The sequence below is a fragment of the Magallana gigas genome, chromosome 2, assembly GCF_963853765.1.
Source record: "Magallana gigas chromosome 2, xbMagGiga1.1, whole genome shotgun sequence".
NCBI classification, from domain to species: Eukaryota; Metazoa; Mollusca; class Bivalvia; order Ostreida; family Ostreidae; genus Magallana; species Magallana gigas.
In genome coordinates, this window is record NC_088854.1 from 6,541,231 (window position 1) to 6,568,041 (window position 26,811).

The following is a 26,811-nucleotide window of genomic DNA, read 5'->3' on the forward strand; positions in this document are numbered from 1 at the left end:
CTTTGAATTCATTGGATGCTTTAAGATGGTATATGAGACACCTGTCGATATTAATGTGGGTAAAGATTATTACATTCAAAATACTTTCAGCAGTTTAGAATTTTCAAATTTTGCAATATTTGACCAAAAGTCATATTTTTGAAAAATAAAAGAATATAAAAGCCCCAGCACGAGGAAAGCTCTTGACTTGCAGATTCGTAGTTTACGCTTTAACCCACCACGCTGTTAGGTAACCGTTTTGGGAAAGAAAACATTTAAAAATTAAAGTTGATTTTTTTTATTTCGATAGGAAAATCGCCACAATTTGGTGGTGTCCCATACCACCTTAATATCTACTTTTAATATCTTACAAAACAAAACATAACGTATCCTCTTTTGTTGTTTAGTTGGGATTTTTAAACAGCATCATATAATTTAACCTAAAAATGTTTCAACTAAAACAACTAAAAAATGAATACCACATCTGAATTATAAAACACAAGAATCAGCAGGCGCCAGAAAACGAAGATCGAGTTTGGCCAGGCCTTGTGATAAGTGGAGCATTAAAACAGTGTGTCGTATCTCGCCGTATCATCGGATTCTGACCCGCTTTCTGCTGTTTATCTCGCAGACACCGTAATATTACAGACAGTTGGAGAATCAAAAAAAGCTGCGCTAAATTTAAAAAAATCTCGCTCACACACGAGTACAGATTTGATGTTGTAACTTCGTTGCAACGTAAGTTTTCCACAAATCAGCATTTTAAAAGAAAAATAAGTTTTATATTAAATAAGATTTTCATAACAAATATTTAAGCAACATATTTTCCCAATGTAATTCATAAACATTATCGTTTGATCAAATATTAAGTTACATGAGTTTTTCTGTACAAACCCTGACGGCTGAATTTATAGCTACTTTGCTTTGCAACAGAACTTAAAAAGCTGTTTCAGTCAATTTTACAGATAAGATTTCTTGATTCGGATTCCTTGTTCTATCTTCTTCTTCACGGTTCATTAACAATAAGTCTCGTACATCTAAAACAGATACACCTCTTTTTCGTCCCACCACCCTAAAGACGTAAAATCAAGTATGAATTCTCAAACGCTTTCCCTACAGCTTTTTGATAAAGAAACTTTGCACCTTAATAAAGTTTACAGTGTGTAAGTGATTTACGTTCATTTCTGTGAAATGGACGTGAAATTTGGTTATTTCTAATGACATTGGACGTATTAAAAACACAGGTTATCAACTATAAATTAAAGTAAATTTTGAATTAAAAGTTACAATGTCCATACATTCATGATTTTATATAAATATCTTCATGAAATTGCTTTTAAAAAGGATTAAGGATAATGTTTTGACATTGCGAATTTTAACGTCATTTTGACGTGACCTTAATTGATTCTGATAGTTTTTTTTCCATGGTTGGTTGCATATAATAAAAATTGGTCAGGTCTTCGGACCATGTTTTTCTATTTGTATAGGTAAAACGTGATGTCTTAGAAGAAACTAAAAGTTTACATGTTCTTCATGCTCGTTATCATTAAAAAAAAAGAATATCACAATAGCTACACGATTTATAAGACTTTTTCAGTTTTTATATTATATTTTTTATATGTTTGTTAATTACAAATTAATATGTTTCTCCATGTTAAACGTTAAATGAGTTGTCGTTCTTTATATGTTAGAAGAAAAGTATCTATTAAAAAGTGTCTATGCTATTTGATTAATTAAATATTATATAGTTTTAAAGCATATTTATTGAACATTGACAAACTCCTCTCCTCAAATTAGATATATAAAAAAACAAAGGAAAAACCAAAACATTTATTCTAATATCATAAAATAAATAAATACATTTTGATCTACAATCATTATTAACGAAATTTTAACTGATATTTCTTAAGTACTTTACTTGAAGATGTCTATATAATTGACACAAAATCAATCGTAAGTGATGTATTTTAACACGCTTTGAAAGAATTCTTTTATACAACAAGAGATACAAACATGTACCACATCAAACCAAGAGTGAAATCTAAAAGCAAAGGCATAATAGAATTAGGATAAATTTAATTCGATTATCAAAGATTAACAATGTGATACTCGCAATGAGTAATAATGGATCGAGGACAAAACTTGTGTCGTGAAGTTCTTTGATATAACAAATTAAAAAGGTAAGCTGTTAAGGTAAGAAGTCGTTTCGGCCTTTTCTCCACTCGGCCCTAAATATGTTCGGCCCTAGCGAGATTCGGCCCCAGCGAGATTCGGCCGTAGATACATAGTCGTTTTGGCCTGACATATTAATTACTGTTGTTTTAATAAATGTGTTTGTTACTGTTATGTCTGTGTTGTTGTTTTTGGAAATGGTGTGTGTCCCCCATCTTAGATATCAAAGTTTCCGTCAATTAAGATAATTAATCAACCATTTACCAAAAGGTACAAATTTTATGATGAGATTATAATAAGGCAAAATGTTCACTGCAAAATATGTCAAATTCAATTCAATTCACTTCTTTATTCACTCAAGACCAGTTCACTGGTATATGAGGTTCAAAATCAGTATATACAAATGTACACAATAAGTTTGTATCATCTGCATACAATAAGACAAAAACATGTAAATAAAGATTAAGATCTTACTAAATGTTCCCAGACAAGCGTGACAAACCTCTGACATTGTTTGTACATGTATATAGATTTAAATATAGTGAAAATAAAAAAGATGATAAATTTTCCCCTTGTCTTACTCCAACTGTACATTCGAAAAATTCAGAACTTAATCCATTAACCATATTAGTGATACTTTTAAAACATTTTCCATCAATATTGTTTGATAATACCTTGTTCCATACAATCTATAGTACTATGACCTCTACGAAAACCTGCTTGGTTCTCTAAAATGAGTTGAACATTATCAGCATATTTGTTTAACCTTTCATTAATGATAGCAGTGAATAATTTCCAAGACAACTCAAAAGTGTAATTGGTTTATAATTTTGGGGTTCTGTACTATCCCCTTTATTCTTATAAACAGGTATAATGTTACCACTAACCCACTGTGTGGGTATAACACCAGAACCAAATATTTTGTTAAACAATACAGTATATAAATTCAACATACAATCTTGGGTACTTTTGATATATTCATTAAAAATTTTATCATCACCACCCGCTTCGTTATTTTTCAACATATTGATACCCTTAAATATTTCTTCACGAGTTATTGGTTGGTTAATGTCATTATTAAGATTAATATCAGATAACATATTAAGTCCATCAAGAGAAAATACATTGTTATTTGACTCTTCTTGTACCTACTATGGTCCGAATATATCAAGGACCGAACGAGGGAAAGCCCGAAACGACTAGAAATCGCTGTTAAAGATACTGAAAAAATAGATGAGAAATTATTCAACTGTACGCATAACAGACTTTCGTCGATTTCTGCGCGTACCCTGTACATTAATTATGGTACAAACCATTAAGGTACAGTGAACTTTCCCCGTAAAGAATGAAAACCAGAATAAACATCATCATTGTCTCTGTATATCAGTTTACTTAGTTGCCGGTGCATCCAACGGTAAGCACTTACAGAGGATAGGACAATGGGTGCGCAAGAGTTGTCTATCTTTGCTACGAATCAGAAACGCACAGATCACAGCGAATATCTGAAATGATAATAACATAAACTGCACGGTTATTATGAGGAGTACATAATTATATAACCAAGATTTATTGTAAACAGATGCAATATGTTGAAAAACAATTATATATTGCTGATAAATAAGTTTGAAAAGTAAGAAAGAAAATCTCCAAAACAAAGAAACAATCTTAAGATTCAGCCGTACATGCCATTCATATCATATGGAAGCGTACCTAAGGTGGAATGCTATATACCGAAGTTTTATTTCATGTATTGTTATATTAAAGTAGATCCAGTGTTCTGTGATGTCACACTTTTTTGTAAAACTTTGAATTCTTTAAAAATTGTGCAAGATAGTTTTATTTATTTTATGTGAATATAATCACATGGATGTAATTAGAATAATTGGTAGGTTCAAGATATTTTCGCACTTAATTTCATACTAAATTTCCAAATTTTTATATATTTTATCTATGCAAAGGGGAAATAACTCTTTTTCTGACTTTTCTCTCAGTTGTATGTCTAAATGCTATAGTTTTTCTTATTCCAACGATTAATCTTAAAATATTTTTGTAATTTTAGTTTTCTTATAAAGTTGAAATTAAAATTAAACAAGAAAAACATATATCTGCCTACAAGATTTTACTTTTAACAAAAAAAAATACATTTTTCTTATGCTAAAATATGCTCTAGTTTATGTTTATCTGTCATCTCAAAAAGTGTGATGACATGTATATTTTTTCTAACAATTGATGACATTTAAGTCTATTTAGTCGAAATCAGTTCGGTTTTTCAACTTTCCTCAGAGAATTTTACGAGTATGGAGCTACCTTAAAAGTATCATTTCTAATACATGATTTCGTCGTTCAAAGACGAATTAATGTTTTTATTATTTTTCAAGAAAATTTTTGTATTTTTTTTTTATATTAAAAAAAGATAAACCTGTTTTGATTGCAAGGAAATTACTGTATAACTGTTCATAAATACATGGTATTAAATAAATATCTAATAAACCCTACCTAGTAATGTCACTAAGATAGTTCATGTTTTATTTTTTAAAATATCAATAAATATCATTTTATAAAATGATAAAATAATACTTAATCAAAATATAGAATTATAAAAGTTGTTGTAGACCAGTTTTGTCTTGTGCCTTACTCGTGAAAGCATATAAAATAGGTGCTTTGAATGTTAAGTGAATCTTTTTACCTCAATGAATATAGTTGTAAATAATAGACCAAGAATGCTGGATGAATATGATAGCAATGCTTCCTTTAATACATCGTAACATCCCTGAAAAATAAGAAGAGATAGATGAACTCAATTAAATCAATATACATTTAAAAAAAACCAAACATGATATATAAAATTTAGTGACAATCAGTCAAAATTTTGTTAACGGTTTATTCAAGTTTTTTGAACGGTCAATCTCTAATTAAATACAGTCAGTTCAAGCATATCTTTTACAACATACACCATACCATAGCATAGCATTGGAATCTCATAGCACAACATTGGAATCTCATACCATAGCATTGGAATCTCATACCATAGCATACAATCTCATAGAATCTCATTCCTCATATCATACTATAGCATACCACACCATAGCATACACAAGTATTTTAACTCAGTTTAAAATGTTTTTACTTGAAAAAATATATGTTCACATTGCAAATTTGTGGTAAACTTTAGCTTCCTATCATTTTACTTCGAAATTTGTGGAACTCTTCTGTGTTTGGAGGCGTTTTTTATCAAATCTCATAGCATAGCATAGCATAGCATAGCATGCCCAATCAATATGCTCTTCATTTCAATTTTTCAAAGCATAGTATACAAATCTCATAGCATAGCATTGAAATTTCATAGCATATCATAATATTAAAATCGCATAATGTAGCATAGCATAAAATTGTAAAAGATGTGCATGAAATGACTGTATATATTTAACTATAGAATTTATGCATAAATTTTTTAATAGGATAAGTTTGACAATTTTGAATCCACAAATAACAGCAGTTGATTATATTGTTCAGTTTTGAGAAAAGAGAACAAATATAAATACAAACATGATGAACACTTTTAATAACAAGAGGCACAGGGGCCATATTGCTCACCTAAGTAACAATTGCATAATTTGTGATCAAATTAGCATTACGGTATCAAATCAAAATATCTTGACAATTAAATACAGTAAATCTTGCTCAATTTTTGTTGTAAAAATTTGTCGATTTTTATCCACATATTTTTATGGTAAATATCAAGCTCCTTTTGTTGTTGTACCTATAAGAAGATTTTTCTTTATTCCTTTATAACCCCACACCCTCCACTTTATGACCCCACTTTTCTCTAGGGAATCATGGTTTGATCAAATTCGAATCTGCCCATTCCATGCTTTAACACAAGTTATTGTTTTCTAAACTGAAAACTTTCCCAGATAATTCTTGAAGATTTTTCTCTATATACACTGTATTCCTATGTAAAAATTCATCACCCATTGTGGCCCAGCCCTACCCCATGGACCAGGATTTTAAAAAAAAACTTGAATCAACACTATCTGAGAATGCTTCCACTCTAATTTGAGCTTTTCTGGCCTAATTGTTTTTGAGAAAATATTTTTAAAGATTTTCTTTATATATTCCTATGTAAAAATTCATCCTCCCATTGTGGCCCCGCCCTACCCCTGGGGACCATAATTTAAACAATTTAAATTTTAACTGTCTGAGGATGCTTACACACAAGTTACAGCTTTTCTGGCCAAATAGAAGATTTTTAAAGATTTTCTTTATAAATTCCCATGTAAAACTTGACCCCCTCATTCTGTCCAAACCCTACCCCCGGGGATCATGATTTAAGCAAACTTTAATCTACACTTCCTGAGGATGATGCCTCCTTACAAGGTTTTTGAGTAGAAGATTTTAAAAGATTTTCCCTATACATTCTTATGTAAAAATCCATCTCCCCATTGTGGCCTTACCCTACCCCCGGGGACCATGATTTGAACAAAATTGAAACTTAACTACCTAAGGATGCTTCCATACAAGCTACAGCTTTTCTGGCCTAATAGTTTTTGAGAAGATTTTTGAAAAATATATACAAATTTTCATGTTTCTTATTTATCTCCCCTTTAAAGAGGGTGTGGCCCTCCATTTAAACAAACTTGAATTCCCTTCACCCAGTGATGCTTTGTGCCAACTTAAGTTGAAATCTGCCCAGTGGTTCTGGAAAAGAAGATGAAAATGTGAAAAGTTTACAACAACGACAACGCCGCCAACGCCAACCCCAACACCAAAGACGACAGACAACGGACAAATTTTGATCAGAAAAGTTCACTTGAGCTTTCAGCTCAGGTGAGCTAAAAACTCAATTTTTCCTTACGCGAAAGCAATCCATTGTTGTTAGCCGACATTTTTCTCAATGTTAGTATTGTCACTTAAATTAATTACTAGGGACCATGGTACTATAGTTTTACCATCACATTTCAGATGACTATTCGACTTGTCAGATCTGTACATGCTTTGTAAAATGCTTATGTTGATTTTTGATTTGTCGATTTGTGCCTTCTTTACATGTCTATTAACTTTTTCCACAGTACACGTCAAACACGTTAACCGGAATGTATACCACGTAAAACACATGATAATGAATTATGAAAGATGAAATGTGTTAACGTCAGGTACACACCAACCATTTAAAATAGAAAAGGCCATTAACTTTTTTTTTATTTATACATGTATATTAACAGGAGCCCACCGAAGTACATTTTCCATATTTGACATCATTACAAGGACTATTGTTAGAGGTTTTGGGGTCTTTAAAAAAAACCCAGGTCGAATAACAAAAATCAATCAGCAAGGGTTTAGGAAATAGTTTCAAAGATGTTTAATTTTTATATATGATTTATAAAAAAAACATTGAAGGTTTCATGTGATAAAATAAACGAGAAGCGACATTTGCTATACGTTTTGTTTGTGCAATTATCTATTAATTACATAGAGTAACGATTATGTTTTAAACAAACTGGATGTTTCTAAGGAACGTGGAGGTTCAAAATTTTACGTATCATAATTTAGGTTTATTCTCCGAACAACTACTCGCTAAAACCAACACCCAATTATTAAAGGCAATGATGATGTCCTTCAGTGGGATACAAGTAGAATTTACCTGTGTTCATCTGTGTTCCAAAAGCAAAAAAGCATGAATTCATTAGAAATAAATGCATGTTTCTATAAATGTAGTTGTAATTTTATTATGCGCAACAATAATGCAGTTTTCATTTTTCATCATATGACGTAATTAATCATAAATTCAAATGTAAATTGAAATAAATTTGTTTTGTAACTTGAGTAGATTTATCAAAAATGTTTGCTTTCCTTTCAACTGGCCAGTTTAAATCTCAAATGTTTTGTTTGCTATTTGTACAACTAGAACTGTTTTATACACGAACTGTCGTTTAATTTCAGAATCTAATTCAAAGTGATGTTATTTTATCATATTCATAAAATAATCAAAGTTATGATAGTTAATTATATTTAAGGTTTTGATGATTTGGTGATTTGATCTCAATATGCATAATAGTTTGCTATCTAATTACTTTATAAGATATCGATAACACATTTATTAATTCTCTTAAAATAGATAAGGATTTATCATGAGAACCCCCCCCCCCCCTTCCCTCTCTCCCCCTCCCCCCCCAACCCCCCCCCCCCCCCCCCAAAAAAAAAAAAACCCCATCAATGATTCTTCGCTCAAAATAAAAAAATATATTTATTTCTTTTGGATAAAAATTGTTTGTAATTCAAACTTTTAAATAAGCACCCACTTACTTTTTTATGTTCAGTTATCAAGTTAATGAGTTAATTTGATATATAGTGCATGTAACAAGGAGAGGCTAACATTAGTTTTAGAACTTGCATATATTCCTTTTAAATTGTTTAAGTAAAAAAAGATCATTTTTAAAAGATGATGGGAGTAATAAATGATAAAACCTGCACTATTCAGGAGAACACGAGGAAACTCTACTTGTGTTCTTAAGAAGGGCCCATAATTGTCTCATTGCCCAACTGGCGATAAGCCGTTTGGAGAACACACCATAATTTATAGTAAGTATGCTGTTTCTTTTCTTTTATGGTGTATAAACGCATTAATGATTATTTCCTTTCCCTTACCCGTGTTTTCTTTAACCTAAAAAGAGTTTAGAAAAATTCTGCTAAGCTACTTATTTATAAGCATAAAGCGATTTCAAAATTCACATTATTTGCATATTAAATATAAAATACAATTGTTGATGTTAAGCTGAATTGAACATTTTAAACATAAACAATACCAACACTGGTATATGTTTATTAAGAAGCATGCAATTTCTTTCTCGATCAAATTAGAGTATTTCTATTAATCGTAAAACAACAATATGAGTATTAAAATCAATAGATAAATGCAATTTGTATAGAGCTTCATATGCGCTATAAAGTACATCAAGTGTTTGGCTCAATGTTGGCTGGGTAAGCGTTCGTTAATTATCAAATCAGGTAATATTTATTCATTAAAATCTCGGTTATTGTATTTGCCAGCCGATTAGTATTTTTCATACCGAGATTCCTGGTTTATCCGATTCAGGAATCCTACAAAAATGACGTGTAAACCATTGAATTTCAAAGATAACTCTTTAATAATTATTTGTCAAAACGATTATCTACTCTGGGATATTTTTTGGTCAACCTGTGCATTGTATGTTCCACTGTTAACGCTTGCATGACAGCCACTTGGAGCCGAAGTATACGTGTTTTCGTCAACATTGAGACAGCAGGTCTTTGGAATCTGTGAACTAGTGGCCTGACATGATCCCGATGTAGTACACCAAGACGTGGCATCAAAATCATTTGTTGTTGATACGACAGGATTCACGCCACAACAGTCCAGCTATATAGAGCAAAGGTAAATAAAATCAATATTTAAATTTGAATGTCACCTATTCAATAATTTATATATCTGATTAAAATTGGTAGGTTTTCATTCACCTTCATGAACATGTAGTTCCATTCATTGGAAAAAGAATTTGTGGATGAAACAGTATCCTCTACAAAAGTACTTTTCAAAGACTCAAGCATTTTGCTTTGTATTTCCGTCTCTACCTACAAATAATAATATTATGATTAGAAAAATCGTATGTTAGTTTATTTTGTTCATAAAGAGGGGTCTTATTTTCTTATTTAAATGTCTGAAAGTTAATTTCTTAACACATTATATATTTTTTATTTTGCACGGTTTTTTTTAACAATTTGAAGAACCTACCTCACTTTTCATTGTAAGCCACAAAGATATGATAATGATCTTCATTACAAGAAGCATGAAAACTAAGTTTGCGTACTGAAAAAAAAAGAAATTGATGAACAGATACTAACGAAAAACTCATTTATTCATGCTTGACAATTGTTCGTTTTTTACATGCAATTGAGAACTTCTTCCGCACGCTTCTTGTTTTGAGGATGGTTGTTCTTGGGATGATCATGGATCTTCAATACGTCAGAAGAGAACAGCAAATATAGGTAGTATTGTGTAAATTTTTAAAGTTATTAATATTCAAAGTTATTATTAAAATTATCAGGTATAATAGAAATAATAGAACAGTACGTAGTTGCATGTAAATCAGTTGCTTATCTTCTCACTTAAAGTGCAAACTTTTCCTTTGTCCTTAAAGCGCCCAAAATTTTATTTAGATTTCTATTTCACCTTTAGGAAAGACAAAAAGGCTTGATGCAAAACAAAACTACTAACAGAATGAAATTCTGCTAATCATCTATAGGTTATTGACTTTTCACATGAATAGCAGTGTGGAAAAGCTGGCGTTGTCCTTAATATTCTAATACTTTTGAGTCTTTATTTCTTTTTTACATACGTAAACTGTAATATTTTCACTGTTGTTGATATACAGTGCTATAGATTATTTACACCAATTTCATTTAAATATTTTATTGCTTTTTGATTCCTTTAAAAAAAAAAATAATGAATTATTTAAATGAGAACACAATGAAAGAAGAAGCATAATGCCATACATTTCAGTGTATTTAAACTAGGTTATATAACGGTTACTATTGCAGCTAAAACTTTAAAGATCACTAAATATTTGTTTTTATAATAAATTAAAAAATGAAATTACAAATGTCATTAAGAATTGTTATTGAACAGAATAAAGCAAAATATAGAGCAACTTTGCGATATATTACCATGAGCTATCTTTTTAACGAAGAAAATCTATATTCACTTGTTCAATGTTCATAATTTTTTTGCATGAATTTTTGAGCAAACATTTTGCTTGTTTTTTTCTTCTGTTCAGTTTAAATGAAAGCTGTTTTACAAGACATATTTGTTAAGCAAAATGGTTTTCATTCTAAAACAGTGTTAACACATCTGATTGTTTATCAAAATTAGCTTCTTGTGTATCAAGTATGTTGTCAAAAATAGATATACCACAGTGCCAGATACCTATGTCTGTGCTAAAGTAACATCTTTCACCCGTCTAAGGTGCTTGTTTAAAAAAAAATAAATATGTATTGTGATTGGCCTGTGGCAACGCACTTTGTAAAAAATATATTAACTTTGAAAAAAAAATTCAAAGTAAGATGAATTTGGGACCAATCAACCCATTTTGAAAAAAAAATTCAAAGTGCGTTGTGAAGGTTCATCAATATTTTTATTATCAGAATCACAAATTCACAAATTCACAAATTCTGGGATTTGATTTTTTATTACTAGATATTTTGATGATTTGTGAACACTTATGAATATAATTTCGTTTTTTGAGAAGAAGGTGGTGACAACCAAAGATACAGGCCAGTTACCAGTACATCATTCAATGGGTTACAGAACAAAAGGTTCCAACCCCTTATATATCCTTCCCGAGCATATATTCAGCAGAATGGAGTTATCTTTCCCTGGACGATGAGATTGAACGTCTGCATCAGACAGCGGTTTTAATGGAATAACAACAATTTTTACTGAGTTTATTAGTAATATTTCAATTTGAACGTGTTCTTTGACAACATTTGCAACATTGTGTGGAAGGATTTGCTTAACTTTTGTCAAGTAAGTTGTTTTTTGACATTGTTTACAAATCGTCTCCTACTTTCGATTTTTCCCTTGAGTATTATTTATATATATTTTTGTCATATAAAGGAGTGCGGATGCAATGCTCCTGTGTTGTAATACAATTGAAGTATAGTGATATTGAAAAAAAAAATCGGCCCATGATTTCTCCCATGGGATGTAGAGGTCAGAGGACACGTTCCTAGTGCATCTTTTTATATCTTCTCGTAATAAAGAGCTCCAATGAAAATAATTCTGATTTAACCGAAATCGGTTTCAAATATTATATTTGATTATTCCCCTTTCTCTGCTCATCTACGATTGAAGATAAATTGCCAATTTTAAAAAAGATTATGTACGAAATTACATACTCTAGTATCTCGCACAAATCCCTGGTTAGTTGTAGAGAAATCCGAATCTTTTTTTTTGCAAGAAAGCTTGTCAAAGTAGTAGGAAATCATTTACAATTTCCTGGAATTTTTTTATTTATAAAATTGAGGAACGTGTCGTCTGACCATAAAGAAAATAATTCGTGTGTTTAAAATACATAACTAACGTATATTTCTGTTCTCGTCTTTTTTGCTCATGAGCACATGAGTTTAAGTCAATTAAGGGGGCGGGTCTGTCAGCAAATTAGTCATCAGATCTACTTAAAATATTAAGATATAATTATTATTAAGCAAAGAATTTATTCTACCTTCTTAATCTTAAATCAAAGGAGATCAATACAGTCTATATACAAATGGACAGGATAATCGATCCCTCTTAAAAATTTGTTTTGCACTTGATCATTTTTGGTTCTGGTATTGCCCAATGTTTTGTACCATCTTAAAGATCATTTTAAATATATACATATTAACATGTAAAAACATTAGGGGTTTTATACTCTTTTGTCAATAGTCTACCATTTGGTATAATGATATGAATTTCGACAAAACTTCATTTTAAGTGGGAGGAAAGATATGCAATGGTTTGACAGTTTTACGAAGTGCAAAATAAAAAATACCAAAACATTCAGATTTTTTCCTGCTGAAAAGTGAGAAATCTTTTTGAAAGTAATGATAACATCAAAATTTATTCTCTTCAAATCTCCCCCTTCAAAATATTGTCTCATGCAATGTCAACCTTAAACCAATAGATCATTCTTTAAATCGAGATATATAATCAGTAAGAACCCAAAACAAAGACAAGTTAACAATACATACAAGATCACAATGTCCGTTCCTCTGATTGACTATCATAAAATTAAACAGCAGATTACCATTCTTGTTGTTAAAACCTGTCCTATATCATGAGAATACCACAGAAAGCACCATAAATAAAACAATTTTTAATTATAAAAATTTTACTTACCTCAACTAGAATGTACTTTCGTTTAGAATATGCTCCAAAGAACCCCAAAGCAGCAAATACGAATATAACCACTCCTATAATTATAATAATTATGGACAGAGTGGTGACCTCACTGACTGCTTGGATGCATTCCAGAAGAGACTTGATATGGTCTGTGTTGATATCAGACACGTTTCTGAAAGTTAGGCTCCCAACAATGATTAAGCCCAATCCCATGAACTGTCAAAGAGAACATGTTTGGTTCACTTATTGAGAAAAGGCAATATATGGCTATACATAGACATCAATATGAAATAATTGATTTTACACTAACACAGACTTCTTTTCTTTGAAATAAATTTACAACTATGGTTTGACAACATGGTCAATTATTTTATGTCAGATTCTGAGTCTGTAAATTGATTGGTAGATTGTGTGACTATATCCTATGTAAATTATTTGCATATATTCGTTTTCAAACATTTCATTGCTGTTGTTCTGTACTTACACAAAATATTATGTTGATGGTAAAAAACACTATCATAAGAATCAAATCACAATCGAGAGCCATGGTTACGAAATCAGAATCTACAAATAAAAGTAATTTTGAAAGCAAAGTATCTATATTTCATATTGTTTAAATAAAAAATATATATTAGTTATAACCGCCATTTAATTTTCCATTTATTCATCAATTCATTATATACAAAAAAGAAATATGAGTTCTTAACATAAAAAGTTAGACTATTCCAATTTTACAACATCATAGGATGATGTTAAAATGTACAAAAGAATTTTCACGTGAAAGTAAAATCATTTAAAGCTGACAAAATGAATTTTGTGTTTAAGCATTATAAGATTGCACATCAATAGCTCATATGAATAATGATAGGTTTGATAGACACGATTTTCTAAATAGATTCAGATAATTTGTCTCGAGGAGCTGACGTACTCATATTTCTGGGTTTTTATTTTTAGATCAGTTCTAAATCATTAAAAAATATCTTTTATCACCCCATATTTGAGAACAATACAGTGCAAAGACTTACTTCGTAAAACTATTTACATCATTACATACCGAAATATAATGTTTGTACATGTAGCTAGGGTATGTCACATAAAGTAGGAAATAAAATTAATTCGTACCTGAATTAGATTCGTATATCAACTCATTCCTGATTTATTCGTACAAATCAATATCAACAATGTCATCTTTTCTATTTAAGGTCTTTGATTTCATAATCTTATCTTCTATTAATTTTTTCAACCAATAAAGTATGAATTTTGTTGTTGAGAATTTTAAATGAAGTTATCGAAATGTGTTCATAGATTGACATTTTTATTGTATTTTAAAATCTTAAAAGAGTTTTTTTTAAACTAATAGTCAAAACATTTTCCATTTGAAACAAACAAATGATTGAGAACAATAAAATAAGTATGAATAACATGATCCCTTTTTCAGTTTCTTTTTTAACTGTAATGATTCAAATGAATTGATTTGACTGAACTTTTTTCTTTCCTTCTTTACGCAAAACTTAACTAAGATTTAAGTGATCTTTTATAGAAACATATTTTCTTTTGTCCATCTGTCTGAAAACCTTTTTTTTTAAATTATGACAACCCCATAGAATCGCTGAAGAAAAAATTAAACAGTGGGTAAAAAGCACTCTAATACAATGGTTTTGATAACTTCCGAAAATGCATTAATTTGTGGATTTTGTGACAATCTGGAGTTCTTCAGAGAATTATTTCCGGGACGTAAAAAATCTTCCGTAGAAAGTTTTTTTTCTTAGCATTTTAAATATATACATACATATAATGCCCCTGAGAGTTTCAGCACCCACAAAAGTTCCATTTCGTAAAATTCAGAAAAATTGGGAAACACATATATACTATTGAAAGTTATTGCAACATTCTTAGTTCAAGTGTGACAGGAAATTGATTTTGGATACATAACCTTTGTTTAAAACAATTTTACTGCCATTTTTTAAAATATAGCCCATAAAAGTTTATTCACCAGGTCTTTTTTCATTCAGAACAACATTTAGAAGAAATGTCTAAGTTTACAGTATTTTTCCTGAGAAAATAGATTGTCTCTGAAGAGATTCTAGTTTCATTAGAGCGAACGAAGCGGGCTCTACCGGCAAGGCTTGTCTGAATAGAAAATAGCTGCACATTGATTCAACGGATTTTTTTGGCGTCAGTTACTCAGACCAGTAATGCCCTGTTTTTATCGGACCAGCAAAAATAACCTGTAAGGAAATAACCTGTAAATATGGTTTCCCATTTCACACTCTCACGAGAACAAGATAAAAATAATTAAAGACTATGTAAATGCATTGTAAATATACTGCTGACACAGACTAATGGAGTTATCGTCCTTTAGACTGACGTCACAATGGATTTCTTACACATTAATCTGTCAGATTTTTTTTCGGCGTCAGTTAATTTCGACCCACAATGCAGTTCCCAAAATATCGTTCTCACTTTAAATTTTCGCGAGAATCAAAGTAAAACTTTTGAAAAACAGACAAAATGTGCAATTTCAAGAAAATTTAAGTCAATAAAACAGTATATATGACCGACGTGAACTTAGACGTCACAATAAGGGGAAATTACTCTTCTTCACAAAATCTTGCAGAGCTAACGAATGGGGACATTTCTTCAGAAATAGGAAACAGTTGTAGCCTACTTTAATTAGGATGAATGCTCATATTTATTTTATTCACTATATTTACGGTAATTGCCAGGAACGTTTTCAAAATAGGGGCGTGACAGCCTCATTCAAAAAATCTTCACGAGCAAAAAGAAAAAAAACCTTCTGAAAACCAGGAAAATTCTAATCCAGGATATGCGTATTATGCCTTTAGCTTTTTAGCTGCTCAATAATATCTTTATTTTCACTTCCATTTATTACATGCTCCCTTCGGGAGGGGGGGGGGGGGTCCATATCCTTATATGATCAGCGAATTTTTTTTAAACGGAAATCAAAAAAGAAAAGAAAACGATAAGCAAGGGGGGGGGCAACTCTATGATTAGTCAATTTTTTATTTGTAAGTTTAAAAAAATAGTATGCTGCAAGAAAAGAGGGAATTAACTGCTATGAACATTGTTAAGATCCTTATTATTCAACAACATTGTATCTTAGGTCACTTTTACGTTTAAATAAATAAAAAATCTTATAAATTATGAATAATGAATATTTTCTGAAAAAATAGGTATATATTATTTTATTTTGCATTCAAATTCATTTACATTACGTTGCTACTTTTATTTTTATTGATTTATCAAAATCATTATTTGATCACATGCTGTGCTCGCCCAAACGTGGTCCCACCGTAAAACATATTATCTGGTGTCTGATGTATGTGATAAAATGTGGTATTTTCTGACCAGTGTGTAATCTCTTCTTTATATATTTATATAAAATGCACATTACAAGATTGGAAAAATATTCCTATTTTGTAGCAGAGGGTTTATGAAGCTTAAACATTTTCTTCTCAAGATCCACTGCATCAGAAACGCCAATACTCGTATTTACACATAAGCTTTACAGTATAGTGAATATTCTACATCTAAATTGTTATTCCGTAATCCCAGAACTTCTACTTACATGTAGGCCCTATAAGGGATTCAAAGTCCAACTTTAAAAACTCAAGATAATGTTTTTTAAAAACTGAAATGCTTTAATTACTGATATAAGTATAAAGGCGTCTTCATGTAGTATAAATTCTAAATTGTTTAGACTGTAAACCCGAACCACAACTAGGACCCAGCGAGGGTTTGAATTTTAATGAAAACAATTTAAGTGATAGGGTTTAAATAATTTCAATAACAATATTATGATTTTTATAAGAATTTGTGACATTACTATTAAAGCATCATCATGTGGTATATATTTAAATTCTTCACACCACGACTCATTGGTCAAAACGAGGGCCACATTAGGGATGTAAAGTTTCACATACCAAATATTATGGGGAATTTTTTAAAAATCCCTCTCTTAAGGACAACATGCATGCAATAAAATTTGTAATATGATTATGCAACATCAAACATATATAAATCACTAAACTCAGTCCTCAACTCAAATCCTTATATGAAAAGTACTTTAATTTGAGGTAAAAACTCAGAATTGAGGATGAGTAATGAGTTGAGGAAAGTTGATGACGTTGGGGCCAGGAGAGGTGCACAATTCAACTAACAAATATATATGGTAAAATGTTTAGAAATCTTCTTCTTAATATATGCAACGCTTAAAACCATGCTTTAAGAGTGCAAGCATTACTATAGAGTATAGACTCTAAACGGTTCAAACATTGACTTCAGGGGGCAATACTGGGGCTCAGGAGGGAATCAAAGTTCTAAATATATGTGGGAAATGCTTACAATCTTATTTTCAAGAATCACAATACTACAAGTTGTATTATAACCTTCCAATCATCCTCATAGAGTACATATCGTACAATTTCATTCGTGACCGTGATCCCGGACCAACACTATGTTTCCATTAGTGGTTCAAAGTTCAACGTATATATTCATGAAGAAAATTATTTCCAATTTTTTTTTGGAAGAATGTCTGATATTAGTATCCGAGCATCTTCTTATTGCTTTAATTTAAAATTATTCTAATATTGACTCCCTTACAAATACTTATTCGCCATAAGGGGTTTTAAGTCAAACTTGAAAAATATAAACAAAAGGTGAGGTTTACTGTTTGAGCACTTCATCTTTCAGTATCAACAAACCTTATAAGTTTGTACATCTTTGGACGTTACGATGAATCTAACAAAAGAAGTTTATAGTACCATTCTCTTTGGCATGTTATTGTTTATACTCAAACCTATAAACTCGACATCATTAGGTCTAGGATCAACTTGTTTTGTTAGTTGGTGTAACTTTAACTTACAACCTTAATATATCGTTAACCATAGTTAACCCACATTAGCATACTTTATGCTTTTCACTACTATTTATTGTCAAATTTTGGTATCGTTTTGACATATGTTAATAACAGGACCAAGTTAGTTGATGCATCTGAAATATAAGGATAAAACAATCCAAAGTAGGATTCCTTGATCTTTATTTATATTGTATGCATTCTTGGGATATATGAGTGTTTATGCGAGCTTTACTAACTTTGGAATTGCTTCATATCAAACTAATGAAATTTAGAAGAGTTACAGAAACAATTGTTTTGATTAGCAAGGTAACCCATATATTTGTTTTTTATCTAAAAGTTACAGGACGTGTCCCCAATTCCAAAGAAAATGAAAATCGGAAAACATACCTGGTATTACTTTTGTTGTTAAACATTTCCCAATATATTTTTGCTTACTGATTTAACTCCTCTTGAGAGAGTCTGTGTCTCCTCTTTCAGCAATCAATGCAATTGTAATTCAAATTCATTGATTTATGCTCCCATTTAGTAAGGCATAATTGTAACTGCAATGAAAATAATAACAGAAATATTAATTATGTCTCATCAAGACATACTAAAACTAATACAAAATTCTAACAAATCTATTAAATGAAAATGATGCTTGGTGCAATTCAATCATACATTGAATCGTTATTTTGGATAAACATTGCTAGGGTTTTCTTTTATTTGGTCACGGGTCTTAGCTATAACTTGCAGCTGCGGAATCAAGAAATCTTGTGAGGGATAATGATATGATTTCTTAACATGTACATTTTCAACAAAAATATTTGACGCTTAAGTAAAAATTAAACCCTTGATACTTCTTTGTTATTTTCATTTTTGTGTCAGAAATTATCAATGAGCTTACGTGATCATATATTTGTTTAGGTTTGACATATTTTGATAATGTATCAATCAGACTAAAATTATTCAAAAGTTATCGTTAATCTTCCTACATTTTAATCACAATGTATCAGACAATAATTATTGTTAAACAAACTAATTTATATCACTACCTACCAACGAATTAGATCATGTCTAGGTTGGAGTTGTTATCGAAAGTTAACTCGTACCGAAAATGTATCCTTGTTTAAGATTAAGTCGTACAAAACGTTATCAACATGATGAATGTTGTACGTTTTTTTTTAGCTTCATTATAATTCTTTTATTTGTAATAGACTTAAAGGAAATACTGTGCTGTCTTTTTGAAAAAAAAACCCAAAAGAGACATAATTTAGCATGAATTAATTAATTTTTTTCTGTGTATTTTAACATGCATGACTGTTTTTATAGCGAAGGGAACTTTTTTGTTTTGAAAGTAAGTGTTCCAAAATTGATATCAACGAAAATGTAAACTCTGATTAGTTTCAGAATAGCTGTTGAAAGAATATAGCAAACTGTTCAAATCAACATTTAAAGAGACTGTGTAAATATTCTCCGCTTTCTACTGCCTGTAATATGTTTTCTGTTGGGTTATTGATTAGTGTTATAGTGACGACGGCAAAAATGCATGCCAAGCAAGATTAAAGAAATGCTAAACTTCATTTTATTGTCTTCTTTTTATGGAGATAAATCCTTACTTGCATTGATAATTTGATATAATCAGAAATAATTTGATAGGAGAAAAAAAAAATGAAATTCATAACGTATTATACTTCCTGCTTCAAAAAGATGTTACGTAATATTCAAAACCTGCTGCTTGATAGATTTTTTATGCGGCATTTAAATTCAATTGAATTTCAACTGCATAAAGAGTCCTTTATCCGTTAGGTAAACGTTTTTGTCTGCTTTTGATTATACAGTCTGTTTCTATAGCAAACTTATAAACAAAACCGTTTATAAAACCAAAACCACTTTTTTGATTATTTTTAAATGACCATGTCTGTGTTGTACATAGAAACTAGCCGTTTTAAGTTGTAAAGGGCAAGGAGAATTTTTTAGAAGTTATATGAAAAATACTTCCATATCAGGTTTAAAATTATCACTGTATTCATACATGTATTAAAGATTGGAGGTAATATTTAGCATAATAAATTACCGAAAAAAGTCCTATTAACTTAATTTATTTTTTATTATTTAAAAAAAATGTATATTATATGAAGTCAGCTTGGAATATAAAAAAATAGTATTCTAACAAATTCATAGAAAGGTAAACGATATCAATAAAAGCTTAATTGCACTGTACCTATTGCTGCAAACCAGTTCAGTTTAACACTCCTATTTCGTGATTAACTAGGAAGTGAAGTATTATGTAATCGCCCAAATATTGACAGGTTGCGAAGGTTCTTCAATCATTTCAATTATCAATAACGGTGGCTCATTTCAACATAACCTGATTCAACCTAAGACAGATCGTTCAAATAAATTTCAGATGACAAACATCAAAGTAGATTAGGAATACATGTACATAACCAAAATTTTTTATCACATTTCAAAGGAATGCGTATATTCTCTTACACTTATTTAGTTTAAATTGAGTGTTATCATATTCAAGACTGATTCACCATTTTTAATTAAACAAAATAAGAATAAGTACGCTTAAACAAATATTACCTGGATAATTTCGTTGTAAATGTGCGTTTAGGTAGTTGTTTCGAAATGCTTTTGAAGAGTAATCACAAAAATTTCACAACTAACGAATTTTAAATTCTTAACTGACAGGAAACGAGATATCTCTCAAAGCATCAAGCTGTTTAATTCAGTTTGGTAGAAGTATTTAATGGTGAATCTCTACTCAATCAAGGTCATCACTGATAGTTATGCAATGCATTGTATATAAACTAATCCTTAGGGGAGAAAAACATAAACAATGTTTAAAGTTGTTTTAAATTGTGATGAATTAGTTTCAGAGCAATGAATAATTATCTGCATGTTTAAGAGGTTTTGATGTAAACTATGTTTTGGTTTAAAATGTTTAATTGCATTCTAGTGAATACATGTACTGTTAATGCATTTTATTTACAAAAGTACTAATATTATTACAAGTTCGTCCATTTAAAATAAAGAAGTAAATAATAACATTGACTGCTGACATTGTGTCGATAATACGATATATAACATTGGACAGTGACATTGTATACTCCAGCAATAATAATATTAAACCCTAACTTATCATAGAAATTCATGTTTTCTTTAAAAAGTTATATTATAAAATAACAAATAACAGGATTTTTATACAGACAAAAAAGATGCAGATCATTGTTTGATAGTGAACAATTGGGTAATTCTTTGAAAAATAGTAATAATTGTTCCGCTGTTTCTATACAAATTTCTAGGATCAATTTACATTTATATTTCAGTTGCAAAATTTTTTTTATTACAATATCTGCCTTTTAGAGGACATGGTCATGATTTTAGCTAAAACTCGTTTATGTTATATTGGTTATCTGGCTATGTCTGGCTAGATTAGGTCATGGTTTTAACAATTTTAAATCTTTACTTCATATACAAGCTTTTGTTTAATATTGATTATTTAGTTGCAGTAGTTCTAGGAAAAGTTTTTTTTTTAAATACACACATTATTTTCACAGTTTTGTGATTATTTTCTTTTTTTAAAAAATGTTTTCGCCTTTTAATTTCACTATTTACAATTTCCCATAATAACATTTTGTACACAGTTTGGTTAAAGATGGCCAAGTGGTTTTGAAAGAAGTAAAAAATGTAAAAAGATTACAAGCCGACGGACTGACAGACGGATAGGCGGACAGAGGGATGGACGGACAACGGTCAACAGGTGATCATAGAAGCTCAATTGAACCTTCAGTTCAGATGCCTTAAAACATCGATTTAGAAGTAAAAACTGCGGTCAACGCTTTAGGAATTGTAAATCCTGTTCTTTAAAATCTAAATTTAACGTGTTTATCTCAGTTCCAGTTACGTAAATCGTGCATTATGATTAAAAATGTACACCTGTCAATTTGTTAGTTAAACTAATCATGAATATTTATTGAAGTACATGCACAATTCATATTGTAGTGCATGCATCTTTAATACTTAAACGCTTTTTGGAAACTAAAACATGTTCACATTGTGTAACAAGTTGAAGTAAACTAATATAATTGCTAGAGTCTGAGTTAAATAATAAAGAGTCTAGTTTATTTTGTTTACTAGTAATTATATGTGATAATTTTAAGAAATATCGAAAATATTGGTTCTGACCTGCTTGCCATCGGCGATACTACACTGAGTGGACTAATGAGTTGAATTTTAAATTTTGAATTGCCTACTGTGGAAAAAATAATTTATATAAGTCAATTGTGGTCTTCATTCCAAAAGTATTTGAAAAGGAGTGTTTACGTTAAAATCAATCATTAACTACTTGATTTGGTAACGATTCTAAATATCTTTTTAATTTCTATATACACAAGTAAACTCATGAAAGGAAACTTTCAACAACATTTTAAACAGGTTGATGCAGTAGTGTGTTGTATGTTTCAATTTAGCTCCCCCCTCCAAAAAAGGAGAGCTTGATTTTATGTGCAAACAAAGGACAGCTGCAATGTGTGTTTATGATACATGTGCCGCTATTGTACTTCCAAATCTCGCCGATGAATGTTTTTTCTTTGGATCTTGCATTTAAGCAGGGGCAGCTCTTTTACAACATTTTTGTTTAGGGTTAAGTACACCAATTTATCAGTAAATTGATCCCTCTTATCAAAAGAAACTTCCAAAAGAAATGCAGCCGATCCCACTTGTTTGTAAGAGTTGTATGGTTTACCTTAGTAATGAAAGGCTTTTCAATTGTTGATTATTATCTAATCTTTGCTCAAACAGAAAAAAACAGATATTCTTTTTCTATAAATGCATGTTGCTTTCAAACAATCTTTAACATGCGTTAATACATTTTATTTTTTAATCATTTAATATTTATTCGTTTGATGAGATATTGGCGCTTACGATTGGTCGAAAAAAAAATTTGATACCTTCATCAATAAAATTTTTGCCGGATCTACTTTTCTTAACTCATCTGATCTAACACTGTTAATAGAGCAGGAATTTCCAAAATAAACACTGTCAACAAAATGTAAAGTTGTGTCTGTTTTATTGTCAGCAAACAAAATACAACTTTATAAACATAAAAACTTGAAAGTTAAAACCTTAAAAAATAAACAAAACACAGTATTTAATTCACGAAATAGAAAATTAAGCGTCTTCTCACAATTTCGTCTGCTTGAGATCAATCAACATTACTGCGAGGCTGGCTGTTCCTTTTCCAGAATAATTATAACGAACATATAGGTCTATACACTTTCACTGCAACACTGCTGTTCAAATTTGGTAACGATAATTACACAGGTACATGATCGGTCATCAGAATAAGCACCGTAAAGCAAAGCTATGAGTAATGCATCAACTCCTTCGGTGCATTCCAAGCGGCAGATATACCATTTAAGTACATCGCTTGTTATCTAGTTACCACAACGTTTAAAAAAGTCAATTATACATACTATTCTTTGTCGATATATCAACTATTTTCGTCCATGATCGCCTTTTCTTGGATGGTTATGTCCAGTTGCATATTCCAACGATCTTACATGAAAACTAGTTTAAATACGAACTTTTCTGCACAGTGAATAATATCACAAGCTATCGCATGTATTTTCCTTTCGTTTTCAATACAGCCGGTTCAGATTTTAACTCTCTATTTGTGTTCAATCCATTAAATTCAGCTCAATAGCTCTGCATCAGCTGAAGGCGCATCCATTTTGAATATTGTTGCTGTTGTTGTTTTGTATTCATACGCGCCGCTTCATTTACTTTATTTACATTTTTATTTTATTGACACATTTTTATTTTATTGAAAATGTTTTATTAAATGATAAGAAATGAAGATAATAATTTTTCTATTGATCGACGTATCAAAGAAAAAATTGACGCGCATTGATGAAGTTTTCCTGTCAATTTTTTCTTTGATACGTTATAGATTTGTTGTGTTGTTGAAATTGAGAATCAGAGCCTTGCTGTGACATGGAATTAGTTGATTGATTGTAGACAAAAAGAAGCCAGAATTCATTATGTATATCACCCCAAGACATAGCTGGGTTGGACACCTTGCGTGGACGGAATTGTTCATCATACTTGTACTAGTGATGTGAATTCTGATATCGCGCAGATATTTAAACATTTGTTGTACTAAAGCAGGGTTGTGTTCAAACATAATGCACATTTATATTATGAAAGCGGATGTCCACTTTTCAATGCTCAACTGTGAGTTTTGTTTACGTTTAACTACACATAGACGGCCATTTTTAAACTGTACTTCGCCTTGGGAGTCAAAATCTTCCAATTCGGTGGCCGACTTTAGCAACAGAGACATATCAATATGAATTCCCACTCCCAGATTTTTAATTTTAACTTTATTGGTACGTGAAATGCAATGCCGTCTGAGGCAGCAACCTAGAGATGTCTGTTGATATGGCAAGCCTACTAAATGTTGTACAAATTCGCTCTCACCCGAGTTGTTGTTGTTGACTTCGGGGTGAACCACTGGGGAAACTGGTCCTGAGCCCGTGCCTGGGGTGGTGGTAAAACCTCCACTGGGGCCTGTGTGGGTCCACAGCGGGGCCTGTACCTGTTCTGGAATGGCGGGGAACTTTTCTCCCTGGCACTCGGACTGGCGTCCCTGTGGGTGCTTTACGCTTTGCAGGTATTGCTTTGCGTTTTGGGGGCATAAGAAACGGTGAATGCTATCCAACACTTGCTGAGAGTTGACGGCAAATATATATAATAAATTACTGAATAACTGCTCTAAAAAGGCAACACTTGCTCCTTGCTAAGATTCTATGAAACTATTCAGATTATTTTCAAAACACGACTGCAATAAACTGCGTGCATGGTAAATAGCTAAAGGGTTTTGCTTCGGGTGTCCTGCAGCCAAGGTAGGTATACACATGCCTACATACACCAGCTCTTTATTCAAAACATATATTTAAACAAATAAATTTTTTACTTAGACCTAAAAATTGAATTCATTTAGGGAGGATTGAAAGTTAGCATTTGCAAAAATTTTCATTATTTTGAACTATCTGAGCAAATTGTTGTTAGCTTTACATAACTGCAAAACTGGGTCAGGTGATCAGAGTAGCGATTGAATAATATCGGTCACTACTTAATCTACAAACAAAAACTAATCGAATGAATTTGAAAACACAATACGTATCATAGAAACGTCATCAAAAGGCAATTCTTGTAATATCTTTGTTTTGAAAAACAAACAGACATACAATTACACCCACACAAAAATAAATCAAGGTTCTCGATTTACAGATAGCCTGTTCTATTTGAAGTGTATTGGAAAGGCATTCTATACAGACATAATGAGAATTAACTGGGTTTTAAGCGTATTAATAAAAGATCATAAATATATATATATATATATATGATAAAATGCTTCTTAAGATATGCAACGCTTAAAATCATGCTTTAAGAATGCAAGCATTACTACAGAGTAGAGACTCTAAACAGTTCAAACATTGACTTCAGGGGACGATACTGGGCTCAGGAGTAAATCAAAGTTCTAAGTAGCAAATATATGTGGGAAATGCTTACAATCTTATTTTCAAGAATCACAATACTACAATTTGTATTATAACCTTCCAATTATCCTCATAGAGTACATATCGTACAATTCCATTCGTGACCGTGATCCCGGACCAACACTATGTTTCCCTAAGTGGTTCAAAATTCAACGTATATATTCATGCAGAAAATTATTTCCAATTTTTTTTGGAAAAATTATGATCATGCAATTTCAATTGTCAACAACAGTGGCTTATTCCAACATATCCTAATTTAACCTAAGACAGAACGTTTAGATATATTTCAGATGACAAATATCAAAGCAGATAAGCGATATATGTACATAAACAAATGATTCTGATCACATTTCAAAGATATATGTTCATTATCTTACACTTATTTAGTTTAAATTGATTGTCATCATTTTCAAGACTGAGCTACAATTGGTAATATTTGGTGTATGTTGTTAGATATTAGATATTATTTTGTTTCGATTTAATATAATACTACGTTTTCAAATTGTGTTTCTTTACATCTTTAATAAATAAACAAAATACGGGCGCCTAGATAAATATTACCTAGATAATTTCGTTGTATATGTGCGTTTAGGTAGTTGTGTAGAACTGCTTTTGAAGAGTAATCACAAAAGTTCAAAACTAATGAATTTTGAAGTCTAAATTGTCAGGAATCGAGTTATCCCTCAAGGCATCAATCTTTTAAATTCAGTTCGTTAGTAGTTCTTAAAGCTGAACACCGCTCGTAAATAGGCACTGTCCGCCATTTTTCTCTTTAATCACTGCTGTCTCTACAACCCTTATATAAGGGACAGACCTCTAAACAGTTCAAAGTACTTCGCTGTAGAGGTCTCACCTGTGTGGACGTACATTTTGCCTCGCCGTGTTACTCGGTCGCGATGAAATTATCAAATTTTACGCACCTTTTTGAAGCCAGGAGAATACTAACATCAAATAAATTGGTCAATGCATTATTTACGAACAGAAAATGAACATAAGATAAGAAAAAATGTATAAAATCTAAAGACCACGAAAGGAATACTACATGTCGGCCACGAGGTTCAGGTGTGCAATCGGGTGTAACGAAATCGAAGGGTTTATATACCAGGTATCTGTGTGACGGTGCCTATTTACGAGCGGTGTTCAGCTTTAATGGTGGATGTTTCTTAAATGAGGTAATAAATGATAGTTCTGCAATGCATTGTATGTAAACCAATCCTTATTGAAGGATTACATAAAATTATATAACTATAAAGTAGTGTTAATTATATTGAAAAAGTGTCATAGCAATGTAATAAATTACATGTTTTAGAGGT

The 26,811-nt window shown here is 30.9% G+C and overlaps 1 protein-coding gene across 9 annotated transcripts; it reads right to left on the reverse strand.

Annotated features, from left to right (window-relative positions):
• Positions 1 to 1,794: 1,794 nt before the first annotated feature.
• LOC136272680 (tetraspanin-9-like) lies at positions 1,795 to 20,655 on the reverse strand. 9 transcript variants are annotated; one of them, XR_010710678.1, is made up of 11 exons: positions 20,517 to 20,653; positions 20,149 to 20,305; positions 18,381 to 18,487; positions 13,551 to 13,630; positions 13,064 to 13,282; positions 9,916 to 9,994; positions 9,646 to 9,755; positions 9,347 to 9,547; positions 9,219 to 9,249; positions 4,838 to 4,921; positions 1,795 to 3,653 (listed from the first exon to the last, which is right to left on the reverse strand). XR_010710678.1 is itself a non-coding variant. In XM_066074720.1 (10 exons), the coding sequence occupies exons 4-10, from the start codon at positions 13,611 to 13,613 to the stop codon at positions 3,540 to 3,542; spliced, it is 870 nt and encodes a 289-aa protein (XP_065930792.1). In that variant the 5' UTR covers positions 13,614 to 13,630; positions 18,381 to 18,487; positions 20,149 to 20,305; positions 20,517 to 20,655; the 3' UTR covers positions 1,795 to 3,539. The 9 variants fall into 9 exon arrangements, 8 of the variants coding, with proteins under 8 accessions (XP_065930792.1, XP_065930795.1, XP_065930794.1 ...); XM_066074720.1 differs by lacking the exon at positions 9,219 to 9,249 and having other exon boundaries at positions 20,517 to 20,655; XM_066074723.1 differs by lacking the exon at positions 9,219 to 9,249 and having other exon boundaries at positions 18,333 to 18,487; positions 20,517 to 20,650.
• Between the last annotated feature and the right edge of the window lie 6,156 nt (positions 20,656 to 26,811).

What these genes read in the sequence shown, in the direction of transcription:
- LOC136272680 (XM_066074720.1), bottom strand. Translation starts at nt 13,613, where the DNA reads ATGGCTCTCGATTGTGATTTGATTCTTATGATAGTGTTTTTTACCATC. An exon ending in TACAATGAAAAGTGAGGTAG is followed by an intron (nt 9,756 to 9,915) that starts GTTCTTCAAATT and finishes ATTTGTAGGTAG; the next exon opens with AGACGGAAATACAAAGCAAA. An exon ending in TTACAACTATATTCATTGAG is followed by an intron (nt 3,654 to 4,837) that starts GTAAAAAGATTC and finishes TTATCATTTCAG; the next exon opens with ATATTCGCTGTGATCTGTGC.